The 14,117-nt window shown below is 31.8% G+C and overlaps 1 protein-coding gene across 3 annotated transcripts in view; it reads right to left on the minus strand.

Moving 5' to 3' along the window:
* Positions 1–1,034: 1,034 nt before the first annotated feature.
* Positions 1,035–14,117, minus strand: part of LOC137386838 (uncharacterized) — a 36,173-nt gene continuing 23,090 nt past the window's right edge. For all 3 annotated transcript variants that reach the window (XM_068073003.1, XM_068073004.1, XM_068073002.1), the window contains 15 exons: positions 13,231–13,412; positions 12,379–12,520; positions 11,748–11,953; positions 10,933–11,065; positions 10,197–10,301; positions 9,288–9,533; positions 7,956–8,071; positions 7,109–7,298; positions 5,962–6,143; positions 4,952–5,101; positions 4,068–4,152; positions 3,100–3,219; positions 2,667–2,789; positions 2,284–2,396; positions 1,035–1,309 (listed from right to left, as the gene is read on the minus strand). In XM_068073003.1, the coding sequence (XP_067929104.1) occupies positions 2,287–2,396; positions 2,667–2,789; positions 3,100–3,219; positions 4,068–4,152; positions 4,952–5,101; positions 5,962–6,143; positions 7,109–7,298; positions 7,956–8,071; positions 9,288–9,533; positions 10,197–10,301; positions 10,933–11,065; positions 11,748–11,953; positions 12,379–12,520; positions 13,231–13,412 (2,090 nt within the window). In that variant the 3' untranslated portion in view covers positions 1,035–1,309; positions 2,284–2,286. The remainder of the gene's footprint in view (positions 1,310–2,283; positions 2,397–2,666; positions 2,790–3,099; positions 3,220–4,067; positions 4,153–4,951; positions 5,102–5,961; positions 6,144–7,108; positions 7,299–7,955; positions 8,072–9,287; positions 9,534–10,196; positions 10,302–10,932; positions 11,066–11,747; positions 11,954–12,378; positions 12,521–13,230; positions 13,413–14,117) is intronic.

The following is a 14,117-nucleotide window of genomic DNA, read 5'->3' on the forward strand; positions in this document are numbered from 1 at the left end:
CACTAGTTGCTGTCATTGCTATAGTTGATATCGGATATTCATTCAAGTTGTAGCGTTACACTTCTCTATTCTGTTGATATATTTGCAACTATAGACAGCGTAATTGAACTTTCACTTGATATGAGTAACTTGATTTAAATCAAGTTTTATCAATTTTAATCTAGAACTTCCCTGACAGTCAGACCGCCTCAAACATCAAAAACAATTGTAAATGACAGAAAAATACTGATACTTTCTGATAAAATCTACTAAAGTTATGTGCAAGTTCAGCTTCAAAAAGGTGTTTATAACAAGTCATTGTATGTTTTACATAGAGTTTTACATAGAGTTTTACATAGAGTTAGAAGTTTTATGAATGTTGACTTTCATCTAACACAGCCTCAGAGTTTTTCACCAATTCTTGTTTCTTGGTGTTTGACTTGTACTTAAAAACAAGGTGAAGCTAAGGTGGCGTATCTAATGAATTTAATAAAGTATTTTTGGCATTTAATAAACTGGCCTTTTTACTGTGGGCTGTCAATTATCATAGCCATTAACCATTTACAACGATCTTTAGAATGAGCTGTTGACAATGCACTTTGGGGCAGCAAGGTAAGCAAACATCATTCTCGGTCTACGAGGGATAGCTGCCACCCATATTGCCAGGATATGTATGACCATATACGAGTATAAGCTGGCTGTGTATGCACCATTATATTTAACTAAAGCAAATGTAAAAGATGCAAACGTATTTTCATGATTGCTTTACACTACTGCAAGTATACGTGCTTGCAATATTAGATCTGAAATAAATTCGACACCATCACGTGCATTAATTAGCACAAAAACCTACTGTAATTCTCCTACAAATACTGTAAAGGATTTAAGATAGAAATCTATTTGCTGTTTGAATACTTAATACAAAAGGATCATCAGCTTTTATGAAGGTCACATTTCAGTCTAATTTCAGAAATACATGTAAGTACTAAATATTTACTAGTTTTGTGGCCTCTGCTACAGCTGTGAGTCTAACCTATAAATAACAACGAGATGAGTACAATTGTTAAACTGTATTTATTCTCATAATATCAATCAAATAATAGCAAAGAATCCTGGGTATCAAAACAAAATCTATAAAGTGATTGAGAAGCAAGAATAACATATATGTTATATAATCTTAATTATATATTACTTTGCAAAAGAGAAAGTCAAGAACACTCAATCGCCAAAGTGCACCAAAAGTGCTAAATCATCTAATGCCTTTTCACACTAAAAGACATTGCGCTTATTCTGTCGCCATTATTTTGGTGCTGCTCCGGATCTTTTCACCCTAAAATACAAATGCTACTAATAATAGAACAAATATGAACAATATTGGCATTTCTGCAATGAGGTCAATACAAAAATTGTAAGCCTTTCAGACAGTTGGTTATGTTCAGCGGTAAGTTTTTTGGCACTGGCATACAGACTTCAAGTAGAGCCAGTGCTAAAGTTAGGCTAATATGAATATTTTGTTAGTAATTTAGTAGATGTGGAGCTATTAGGCTTCTCTGGCAGCAAAGAAGTTAAAGATCAGCTAAAAACTCTAGCAATTAATGATGAGTGTAAATAGTAAAATATCTTATATAGTAACAAGTCTATTGCTGTTAGTGTTATTAGCAAATTACCACAAACAAAATATTTTATTTAATAACTGTTTGTTTTAGTTTTTACAAACAAGAAGTTGTAAAAAATAAATAAATAGGTGTCACAAAGATAAATGAATAGATTATCTCTATCTGGATCTGTCTACCAACACTTGAGTTTACGCATTGTACAATCAATGTTCTTTGTAGCTAACAAAGGTTCCTTGTCATGAGTTTATGAAAATAACTCATATCAAGCTAATTTGAAACTGGACTTTCAAAATTATTTAAAGAGCTTATCAACACAATTATGAAAGGAAACATCTATTATTAGGGTACTAGTACATAAGCGTAACTTAATGGTAAACCAGAAAAGACCAGTTGAATGTTAAAAACTGGCATAGACGAGTGATTCAGACCTGTATTCACTTGTGACTCTAGTTGGTTGGAGTGAGTATAAGTATGATGCTTGTAAAGAAGAAAAACAAATCCATTAGCTGGTAGATATCTATTAATCTATTGGTATCTTAATGACTTTGTACAGTGAGCTAATAATGAATCTTAGTATTAACAAGAGATCAGCTTAAAAATTAAACTCCGAATGCAGATGCAAATTAATAAGCACTAACTTTATACTAAACGCTTAACTAAATGCTGATGTTTAACTTAGAAATCTTACTTCTTATATTCCAGAGGTTGGGCACTCGCAAACTTGCAGACAAGTATAGCTTCCGAATGTGTTGATACACCTTTCCGTGGAAAGACAAGGATTGCGGTCGCACTCATTCTCATCTGTCATAAAATATAAGTAAGAGTGATACACACAGATAAAATTTTAAGGTAACTTCAAGAAAATATTTTTGCCTCATTTCTGCAATGAAAAATTATGAATTACATTGGAACACTGAGCCAATACAAAAACTAAGTCAATAGAAACACTGAGCTAAGAGAAACACCAAGGCAAATGTATTAAAGCCCAAATGATTAATTATACAAACAAGTATTTATATTTTATGTACATATTTTTTACCGATTAGCTTGCAAAAGTCTGCCAATACTCACCAATACAGCTTCTTGAGTTAGCTGACAATCTTAGTCCAGGTTCACAGCCGCAGGTAAAAGATCCTTTAGTATTTTGGCATATATAATCACATCCACCATTGTTTGTGAGACACTCGTTGATATCTGTGAAGAGTTAGACATGTGCTAGTAAAAGTGGTAAAAAACGCAAGAACTAATTAAAAAAATTATTGACTTTCGAAAGAAGTGTTCTCATTGCTAGTTAGATGATATGAGAGCAGGTAAGAGCTTGAATTCAGACAGGGTATCTAAGCATTGTAATAATAGTCCAAATACAAAAAAACAGAAGAAAATACATGTATATTTTAGAATTATAAAGAAACAGCTAATTTTTAAGATCACTTTGATAAAAACTTCTATACTTTTATTTTTAGTTTTCATAAGTTAATCATTTTGTAAAACAAAAAATACCCACCTAAGCATATTCGTTCATCAGCTTGCAGGGCAAAGCCTGAAGCACATTCACAATGGAATGAGGAAGGACTGTCAGTAACACAGGTATGGTGGCAACCTCCATTTCTATCACTGCAAGAACCTATGCAAACCAAATTTAATAAACAGTGAGTAAAAAATAAACAGGTAGAAATTTTAACGGTAGAAAATATCCCTAACACTTGGAATTGAAAGTAAATTACCTGGAAAGATTACCACAGTTTAACACTTAGGCTAGTCCAAATAAAAATACAAGCAAAGCAATGGTAAACCTTCAAGGAAACCAAAACTATACAACTATATTAGTGTTTTTTGTCATTTTGGCAGTGTTGAAAAAAATTTTGATCAATTTATCAACCATCTTGAAATGTTGATCTTGTGGCAAATCACAGGTGTGTCCTAGGGTTGCCCCCTCTTTATCTCTTACTCAGTCATTTATCTATTCTACTGTATTCAACGGAGGAGGCAATTTTTAATTTAGAATAAATTCACTCAGACATTATTTTTAAAGTTAATAGCTTCAGATTTTTCATCTTTTTCAGCTAAAACAATTTTATATTGCTGACACACACATCATGGTTTTTATTGCTTCCCTTCAACCAACATTGTAAGCTCACTTTAATTTAACTTATAATAGAATACATCCAGGTTAATATTGCTTATGCATACTTTTCTTCAGATTTTTAGCCATAAGTTATGTTCCTTAGTTTACTGCTTGTAGCCTACTAAGCATCATTCGAATAAAAATATTAATCAGAAGGCTGCATGAAAATGGATATAATCCCATGCCATCAGAGACCGCAGTAACTTTGTCTTTTTTCCAGCCTTCCTATAAACTCATATAAGATATTTATGAAAACTTGAAGCGGTGAGTGATGTAAATAAGCAATTACACATGACAAGATGAGACAGTGGCACACTGGCATTACTAAGGAAAAAACAATCAAGTACCTGTTTTATCATTTAGAGGAGGTGGAGTAGTAGTGGTTGCAGGAAGAACATTTTGTACTTGTATGCTGTTTTCCGAAAGAATTATCTGTAACAGAGAATATGACCTGCATCAGACAATTGCTGACAACAACTCAGATCAGATCAACAACTTCTTTTTCTTTGATTTACATAAATCTGTTTAAACGGTTTAAAACTCTTAGACGTAATAAATAGCTGTCACTCGCAATCGCCGCTTTCAGATTCAAATATTGTCTTATTGTCTCAAAGTATTACAGACAATAATGTCTTGACTAAAAATGGCACTGAATGACTCAAATAACTAAGTATATTTTTTACTGTTATTGCAAAAGCTTTCCCACTTTACATTGCCAATTTCTTATAACCACTTGTTAGAACAGGCACAAAAATATGCAAAATCTATGGATAGACTCTACCCACTAACTTCACATATATGTTCATACATTGATTAACAGTTTAAACTTATTCAACAAAATGCAAGGATCACACACTGAAAACTGTCCAAGATAGCCAACACTGTTACTAAAAATCTTCAACAGACTGTTTAAAAAAAGCTAAGGGTTATTAAAGAAAAAAAAACATAAAAAAGTGGTTCATGGCTACGGCATCAATTGAAAGCTGCTTAAACCTCAGCACCAGTTTCAGTTGATGATTTAATTTAGAGATTATTGAAAACTAACATGGCGCACAAAAACATTCTACTGTTTCATTATTTGCAGTTTCATACCCTACAGCTCCAAAAAGTAGGCATTCGATTACGTAGTCAGCGCAGTCGTCTTGACAGTAACTCAATGAAAATTTAAGGAACTTTTCTAGCATAAAAAGGATTCAGCACTTTAATGAGGAAGGGCTAAGATGTCACTTACATTGCCATTGCCTGTGACCGCAATTGTCTGTATAGTTTGGTCACCATCTCCGATGTAGTTCTCTCTGGTAAATGTTATTATGCAACTAGATCCGCTGACCTCCGTAGTTCTGATGAACTCTGATGTTACATCTGCGCTATCAATTAGCACCTGTCAATGGAGATCAATTGTTGTCTAACATACAACGCCTCGACCCATCAACAACTATAAATATTGACCTATATAAGTTTATTTAGACCACTTATAACTTGAATACTTCTCTAACTTCTAATAATTTACTTTAATCTGAGTTAAGACTGTAATCTGCAGAGAACGTTAGCTAAAATGAGAAAATGTTAGTTAAATTTGATTTAAGATAACAAATACTTTTGCTACTGAGGCATGCGCACAGCTTTAACATACTTTACATATTTTGTAACAACAATAATTTGAGTAAAAAGTTTATTTGGAGCAAAAAATTAGCTGTAAAATTTTATTATTTTCAAACAGTTAGCTGTTTATATTGACAATTATAGGCCTACTAGTATAAAACTTAATTTTTGTTCTTCATTAACTATGGAAATTATTTAGAATGATTTTGACAAGTTGTGTGTAATAGTTAAAAAAAGAAGCTTAGGTAAAAGAGAGGCTGCAAATGTTTACATGTAGTATCAGCAGAGGTAGACTGCTTACACAAAGTGATTTTACTTTTCAGTAACTGCCTAAATTGAATGACGATGTTTAGATTAAACAGGAGACACATATTCAAGAGTAATGTTTACTAAACATTCTTTCATAATTAATAAATTGCAGCATTCACTAACCCTTTATGTATGCTTTAATATCCTTAAAAAGTGGTTTTGCTGCCATGAAATATTAAGCAAAGAAACCCTTTCATAAAAATAGCAAATACTAACTTAGCACAGTAGAAAGAGGCTTGTAGCCAAAAGTTCTTACAACAAGAAAACAGAATTCATGGCTATTATAATAAAAAAGCTACTTAAAGTTAAATATCACGATTTAAGCTTTACCCGTATTTCCTGGCTGCAGGTTGGAGCTGAGACACGAACAGAGAGAGAAACAGGGAGGTTGGAGATGAGTGAAAGAGTCTCATCTGCACCAAACTCTTGATTGTTAACCCTTATATAAACGAAAGCTATCGAGTCTGTTTGATTGTTTGAACTTCCTGTCTTCTTGGTAAGAACATAGTCATCTAAAGATAAGAGAACATAACTTCATTGGATAGATGTCAAGTTTAACTAGAAGAGCTATTAATGCATAAGGTTTGCATACAACATGTCAGTTTATTAGGAAAGTTGAATTTATTGTTTAGTGAAAATGAAGTTTATTTAGGAACAAAAATTTAGCTCTGATTTTTTTAAATTTGCTACATTGTATTAAAATAGTTGGTAGCAATAACTATAAACCAATACAATACACTCAAGCAAATAGAAAAATGAACTGCACTGCTGGGAGGAATTTTTCTGCACTTTGGATTAACAAAAGTGATGTATATTGAGTGCTTGGCAGAAAGACTGATGTACACTAAAACACTGAAAAGTTATGTTATTTATTTTAATATAGCTTAAATTCTGGCACATATTTTTATTATATGATTTTATTGATAAGTCTATTGCTAAATCTATGAAAGTTATTAAGCACTATAAAAACATATTGCAAGTTTGCAAAGATTTTACACATTTTACACACATTACACATATACATTACACATTACACACATTACACAAATTTTACACATTAAATTAAAAGTATATTTGTTTTAAAGTTGCTTTAAAAAGTTTCTTTTTAATTTCTTATTTGCATCATTTTAAGCTTCCCACTAAAATGTACTCTAAGTTCATTTAAAACTGTTTTCTGTAGTAAGGTTGAAAAAAATTGAGCAAAACTTCAGAATTTTTAAAATGAGAAATCAATTGAACGGTAATCTTCAGCAGCGGATTAACAGATTAGATTAATGGATTAACAGACTCTTCTAATAAAATCCTTTGCAAAAGTGTTAAAACTATTTTAGGTTAGTTTTAGCATAGAGAAAGCTTTCCTCACTACTTTCAGCCAATATCCAACTTTTACATTTATTTTTCTAAGTTCAAGGTTTTTTCATTTACTTTAGTTGATTTGGATTTACTCTAGTTGAGTGAGTTAAACTCATAAACTTACCAATTTTAACTTGAGCCGAGTTCTCTGGGTTGAGGTAGTAGGTCTGAATGACAAATACATCCCTTGGTGAAAAACTGCCATCAAATAGAGTTATCACCTGAACAGGAACAGCTTCTTGCGCAAATGAGTCATATCTAGTTGCATTGCGTGATCTGACAGCAAGTGACTCTGCTACTCCACCATACTTGACCTAAATAAAAATATACACAAGTTACCATTGATAGAGTAAAACACTTCTAAACTCTAAAGATAAGAATTTTATGATATGAATTTAAAGTATTTTCACTTATTGTATTGTTTTAAAACTGATACTTATTGACATAAGGTTAGGCAGCTATCAAAGTGAACGCATATAATTATACATTTAAATAAAACAAATTTTTATAGCATTTAATAAAAAGTTTGATGAAGGCTTACAAATTTAAGATTAGATTGGTATCGATACAAAACTGTTTTTAAAAGTTACAATAAGAAATGCATGACAGACTTAAAATTTAGCAGTTTTGGGAGATTTTACATTCAATCAGCGAAATAATTTGAACAAGTTAATGGCTAATTAGACAGCTTTTAAGCTTTTTTCCAGAATAATATTGTGGAAAGTGCTTATTCATTACATACCCATTATGCAAGTATGCCATCATATGATTTTCAAGGTGCAACCACTTAGCATGCACTCACTATTTTAAACCGCTAACAAATTGTTTATATATGGTATTCCTAAGTTTAGCTTTATTTTAAATATGAAAAAGAAGTTTTTTGCTAATTATCTACTGCCTAAATACTCTCACCAAATAGTCAAATATGAAGAAACTCAAACAAAAATTTTACAACCCTTCAATATTCTCACCAGATAGTCAGATATGGAGACACTTTCAAACACAAATTGGAGATCGTATAAATCAGAATCTGAAACTGGAGTCAGTTGGTTGTTGAAAATCTGGTTGTCAACAAGGAAAGTTGAGCCTGCAATCACAATGGTTTGGATTACAACATAGTATTATACAAGGTGTTGTTCATGTCTGGGTTTATTTATTTCAAATCACATACGTGGATATGGCTTGCAAAAAAGCAAACATAAATGTATGCGGTGTGATCATATATGTACAGGTTGTTATCTTTAACTATTAAAAAAAATAAATGTTCAGAATTTAGCCTACATAATTATTCAACAAATTATGTTACCCCTTCTTGGTTTACATATTTGAAATTAGAGCAAAGTGAGGTTTAATTTAGTTTACAATTTATAGCTATTTACTAAATTCATAACAAGTAACAATATTGTAAATGATAATTTTAGTTTTCCAACAAAAGGGTCTAGTTGATTTTGCCCACTGTATTCAAATGAATTATGTAATTAAATCAGCTAGACCTAAGGAAGCAACTATAGACAATCAGCTCAAACTGTAGGCCATTACATATAGTATTATTACCAATGTCTGACTTTCTACAGCAGTTAAGAGGCAAAAAAATCTAACTCTTTTAAAAGTATTGTTATATTTAACCAGACAAAGTTTGTGTTTGCGAACGGATAAAAGCAGATACGGTACTATGGCATCATCACCTAGTGAGGTTATGAAAGGACATACCAAGATTAATAGCAAACAAACTTTTGCGACCTGAGCCTCATTTTTGTCATGAGTGATTGTCAAAAACACTCAGCTAAATTTAAACTTAACTAGCAGGAAACGTATTAACCTTTTTTTGATTGGTATGCATCTCACTCGCCTTTAACAAGAAACCATTTAGCCAAAAGAAACTAAGTCTAAATGTGTTCGTTTCCAAAGAGGACTTTCTATATTGTCGCTTGAACATGCTGATACCAAAAGAGAGTAGAGACAAGTGAGATAGTCTTGGTAAACAAATGTGTTTCAATTTATTTCTCAGGCTCTGGCTATGTTTTACCGCTGCCTATATGTATCCATGACAACAAACTTAAACCGTAACAATTCTAATAATGACGGCTATTAATTGACAAACACTTGTAGAAACTTTCACAAGTTGTGAAAAACCAACTTGAAAATGCTTCAGACTACACAGAATTTAGTGGATGCAGGAACAGTATTTGTAAGGTGTGTTTGTGAGTGTATTTATTTACCAACATAGTGTACATCAATCTGCAATACTCTGAAGCAAAACAATCATGTTAATAACAGTTTAATTACTGCCATCTGTTACTTACCTATAACATCAAGTACAAACTCTCCAGCCACGCTGCCGCTGCCCAAAACACAGGCATACTCTGCTATGTCAGTCCGCTGCAAGTTGGTAATTGTAAGAGTACTTTTCAGAAGGTCATCGGCGGTCACCATATTGCTCTCTACGTATCTTCCTGTTCCTCTAAATGGCTCCTGTATTTGACCATCCGTGAACACCATCTGCTCACGGCCACTTGGTCCAAGTGACCGGCGTATCCATCTGAGACCAGCTGTCAGGTAAATTGATTTGTTTGAAAATTTTGATTTTATGTTTATTGTACATTCTTTAACTATAGAAAAATAGGCAAAGGCCAGATATTACCATGTTACTACTACATTTGAACAAAAGAAGTTTTAAGATTTTAGTTTGCTTGTCATGTTTGCAAATTTTGTGGTGTACAAAACAGTCAAATTTGAAATGATCTTTTACATGAATTTGTTTTTGCAATGATTGAATGTTCCAAACAAAGTTACTTGACTGATGGAAAAAAACAACTACATAAACAATTTAATTTTATTTAGTGAAAAGGAGAACCACTACTAAGAGTAAAAAGTCACTATGACAGCAACTCCTTTAATAATAACAATATATGGATCTTCTCTTTAACATCAAAATAGCAAGGACACTCAAAAAGGCCACCAACTTTTTGTGACAAGCGATACTGCACCTTCATCTGCAATATACTGCACGTTGACAAAAAGTTTTGTGAATTTTTGTATAAAATAAACTAAACATAGTGTTTTACTTTTATGCCTTTACTCGTCATCACTTTCATAGGTTTTACTTGAGACGCTGAATAGCTGTTTGCTTGATGTGAAATCAGTAAATGTATATAACAGGTAGTTTGTATGTTTATTAACATGTCAATTTAAAAAAAAAATGAAAGACTTACCCAAAGAGTTGGAAGCGGCCTGCACAGAACAAGTTAAAGAAATTACTTGTGATTCAACTCCAACTATGTATGTCTTTTCTGGACGGTTCGCTATAGATTGAAAGACTGCAACAGATGAATATATTATATATACACATACATATTAGAATTAGCAAACAAAATAAACAGAAAGCAATGAAAGATGTGCTAATATGTTATATCTATCAAATACTTTGCTTTGTTAGTCACCCAAGTTCTTCAATCACAATCACATACCCTAAATATCTCTCAAAAAATTTCATAAATTATTCTTGTTCACAAGTAGAATTTGAAAACGACAAAAATGTTTGAATTATGTTTTATAATAAACTCAATACACTAGCATCGATATACTGTATCTTAAAAAATTTTACTGTCACTAATCAGTTTAAATTAAAACATAACAAAGCATTTGCTAGTAAAACACTCTTTTTCATGTGTCTTACATCACCTAGCCATTGATATAATTAAATCATAGCGGCCTGTTTTCAAAATCCAAGGTAAATTTGTGGCCAAATAAAAAAAGCTACACATACATTCTTACTGCTCAAAATTTTAAATACTAAACTTTATTATTAACAAGAACAAAAATTTGAAAGATCAGCTTTAAAATTACAGATACCACTCTCAGAGATCTGCAGGAAATGCCAATCATTTATCAATTTATGATATCTGATATGCTGAGGTCTTTTCAACACTAGAATGAGGAGTAACTTACCATCATCTAGTCGGATGGTAGTAATGCTGACCCCACCAACATAGTCAACTGTGAAAAAGTAGTTCTTCAAATCTTCAAAGTTTTCAGTGAGAGTAAAATAAAGTGAGGCAGTAATAGTTCCATCACTATTAGTCTGCAAGAAACATAAAAAGATCTCTATTAGCATGCTGTGATGTTACTTTTAAAGGTAGAAATATATATAAACAGTGCGGACATTATGAAGCACCTCAAGCTAAGAACAAGATTCCTAAAAAAACCTAGGAAAGAGGTGAATGCATCAATTGAAAGCTCTAATAAAAACATCACTTATGGGTAGGTTCATTAGCTACCAAATGTTAGGATGTTACCTCATTTTACTTATTTTATACAATTAACAAAGCATGTTATATTTTGCTTGATTATAAATTTCCATTTTTCACAGCAGAAATGCAAGATAAATTGTAAATAGCAAATATACTTAAGAAGTTGTGTTTTTTAATTTTAAACATTTAAAGACTATCCTGTTTTATTCAAGTTCACAAAATTAATCTTTTTTTTTAAATTAAACTAATTTAAAAATTTTCTATCTTGTTGTTGTATAATTGTTGTTTTATTTTGTTATTATATAAATTGTGTAATAAAATTTTGAACTACAATTCCTGCAAACTTAAGCAAAAGTAATTGAAACAATTAAAAATATCTTTGATGAAAAAACAGTGTTACTCATATACGTACTATGGTAATCCCCTAATTGAGGAAAGGTGTAGGAAAACTATAAACTACCATTTTTAAGTAGACAAGCTGTGCTGTTTTATATTTGAGTTAAAGAAACAGACCTTCTCCTCATATCTAAACAGTGGATGAGAGGTGGAGGAGCTGATGTTCCTCTCTGATCCAGTTGCTGGAAAATTTGTGTAGATCAGGTCATTTATGGTGTGAGTCAAACCAGGCCTTGGTGTAGGTTGAACAGTGCAGACTATTTCGACTTCGTCCCCTATTCTGAGATTAGTTGTACGCAAGCCACAGGCTACACTTGGAGGAACTACAAAACACCCATCAGAATATATGAGAAATTGACAAATGGGGTCAGACTGGTGTCAAAAGTAACTCATCAAGCGAAGGCTTGTTGAATCATTACAATTTTAAATAGACTAATCATTTTCATCGCCAATAATTTTGAGCTTTGATTTCAAAGGTTCGTAATCTGATTTTGAACTTGGTTTCATTTTTAATGAATGGTAACGAAAACTTTTTTAAACCATATTCCTTTTAAGATATAAAGCCCGCGATAAGATTTCAGGCTTTCACCCTATTTTTGCAACTTTAGCTATAAAACTTGTCACTAAATTGAAAACATTTAGTCAAAGGAATTATAGTTTTTCAAAAAAAAAACAATAAACATGTCAAGACTGAATAGAGATCGTTCACTAATGTTGATCAAGAATATAGAAGATATTTGGAACTCACGTTGACTGGTAGGAGACAAGTTGTAAGTGAAGGATGCAAACCATCGCTGACCAGATGCAGTTCTGAAGATGATTGTTTGGGGAGATGCGGTACGCCCCTCACCAAGAGTAAGGTAAAACGTAACAGAGCCATTTCCATGATTCTAAAATATGCAAATTAACCATTTTTTTCGGCTTATCTATTACCGTATTAATTTTTGTAAAACATGAAACAAAGTTTACTGTCAAAAATGTTATGCGTGGTGAAATGATGTTATTGGAATTTTTGCAGGAAAATACTAGTAGCAAAATTTTAACAACTAGTTCCCTGGCGGTCTATAGTTGCTCTGAAATATCATCAGGTGTATGCATATAAACCACAGAGAATATTTGTACAACAACTATGTAGTTCCAAAAGGCCGTCGAGTTCCAGTTTACCAACACAAATGTTGAGAGTTCAAATCCTGTACAAAGCAATATTTTTTATCAAACTTTCAACAATGGCTTTGAACTGACAGATGAACACAGCTTTTATTATAGTAAACATTAAGAGTAAATGGTAGAAAAACTACATTTAACTTTGCATGCCTGGAGAATGCCTCGTGAGTTGGCAAACGACTACCTGATAGATATCTTTTTGAAAGTAAATGGTTAAGAAATCGGTTTATTTATGAATGAAATGAAAATGGTAAATAAATCAGTTAAAAAAGAATTAAAAGTAAAGACCGAAGACACTATATTTACAAGCTCATGTTACAACATGATATATTAAAAGAAAACTACAACAGTATTCTAAAAACCGAGAGGTTTGTAAATATGCAGATTCAAGCAGCAAGGTGAAACTCATAATACAGTTAGATGATTAATGACTAACCTCAGCTTGGGATGCTACAACAGAGCCTCTCGTCTGCCCTGGAAACAAAACTGAACCATCAGCTAGAGTCCAGTTGAAAGAATCGGCAGCGGGTTGACCTCCTGTTACTGTGGCAACCAAAACAACAGACCCATCTGTTGCTTCCGTAATTGTACCAGTCACTTGACCAGGAGTTGCAGTGGCTGCAATAGATTAAAAAAAAAGTGGAACCAAATTCAACAATATTAAGATTGTATGAGTAATTTCAAATTTGATGAATTTCTTATAAAAAAATATAGCTTACTTAGTGAAAACTAAAGTAAAAACACTTTTCTGAGTGTTTAAAATTTTTTTCTATTACAAGTTTTGAATCTTAACATCCACATTAACTCTTTGAATTATATTTAAAAACTATAACTTTCTTTATGTGTCAATCATTATACACCGTTAAATATATTTTGCAAAAAAATATACAACAAAAGTAGTTGTCTGGCCTCTGCCAGGAGAATGATTTTAGAGTTACAAACTATTGACTGAGATGATACACAAAATAAGTTAGGCCAATTGATAAAAATTAGGTTTATTTGAAACTCATTTGAAACTAATTTTAAAAATCAACTCAATAATTAGTTTTAATAAAAAAAATTATAAATATCTACCAAATATACATCCAAATCTAAAATTTAATCTAAACCTACAACTTTCTGTCGGTCTAAAATATTTTGAAAATTGTATAGCTGAGCAACTTATGAATATAATAGTTTTTATTAATGCAACATTCAAACTTTAAATAAATTTTTCATTTCTTACCTTTTTAATGTTCAGGATTTAATTTTTTCACTTTTCAAAGATTCTTAAGGCTGCCATTGAAATAGTTTGTCCAACACACTTTTGTGTTAGTTCTTAGC

Source organism: Watersipora subatra, chromosome 2 (genome assembly GCF_963576615.1).
Source record: "Watersipora subatra chromosome 2, tzWatSuba1.1, whole genome shotgun sequence".
Classification (NCBI taxonomy): domain Eukaryota; kingdom Metazoa; phylum Bryozoa; class Gymnolaemata; order Cheilostomatida; family Watersiporidae; genus Watersipora; species Watersipora subatra.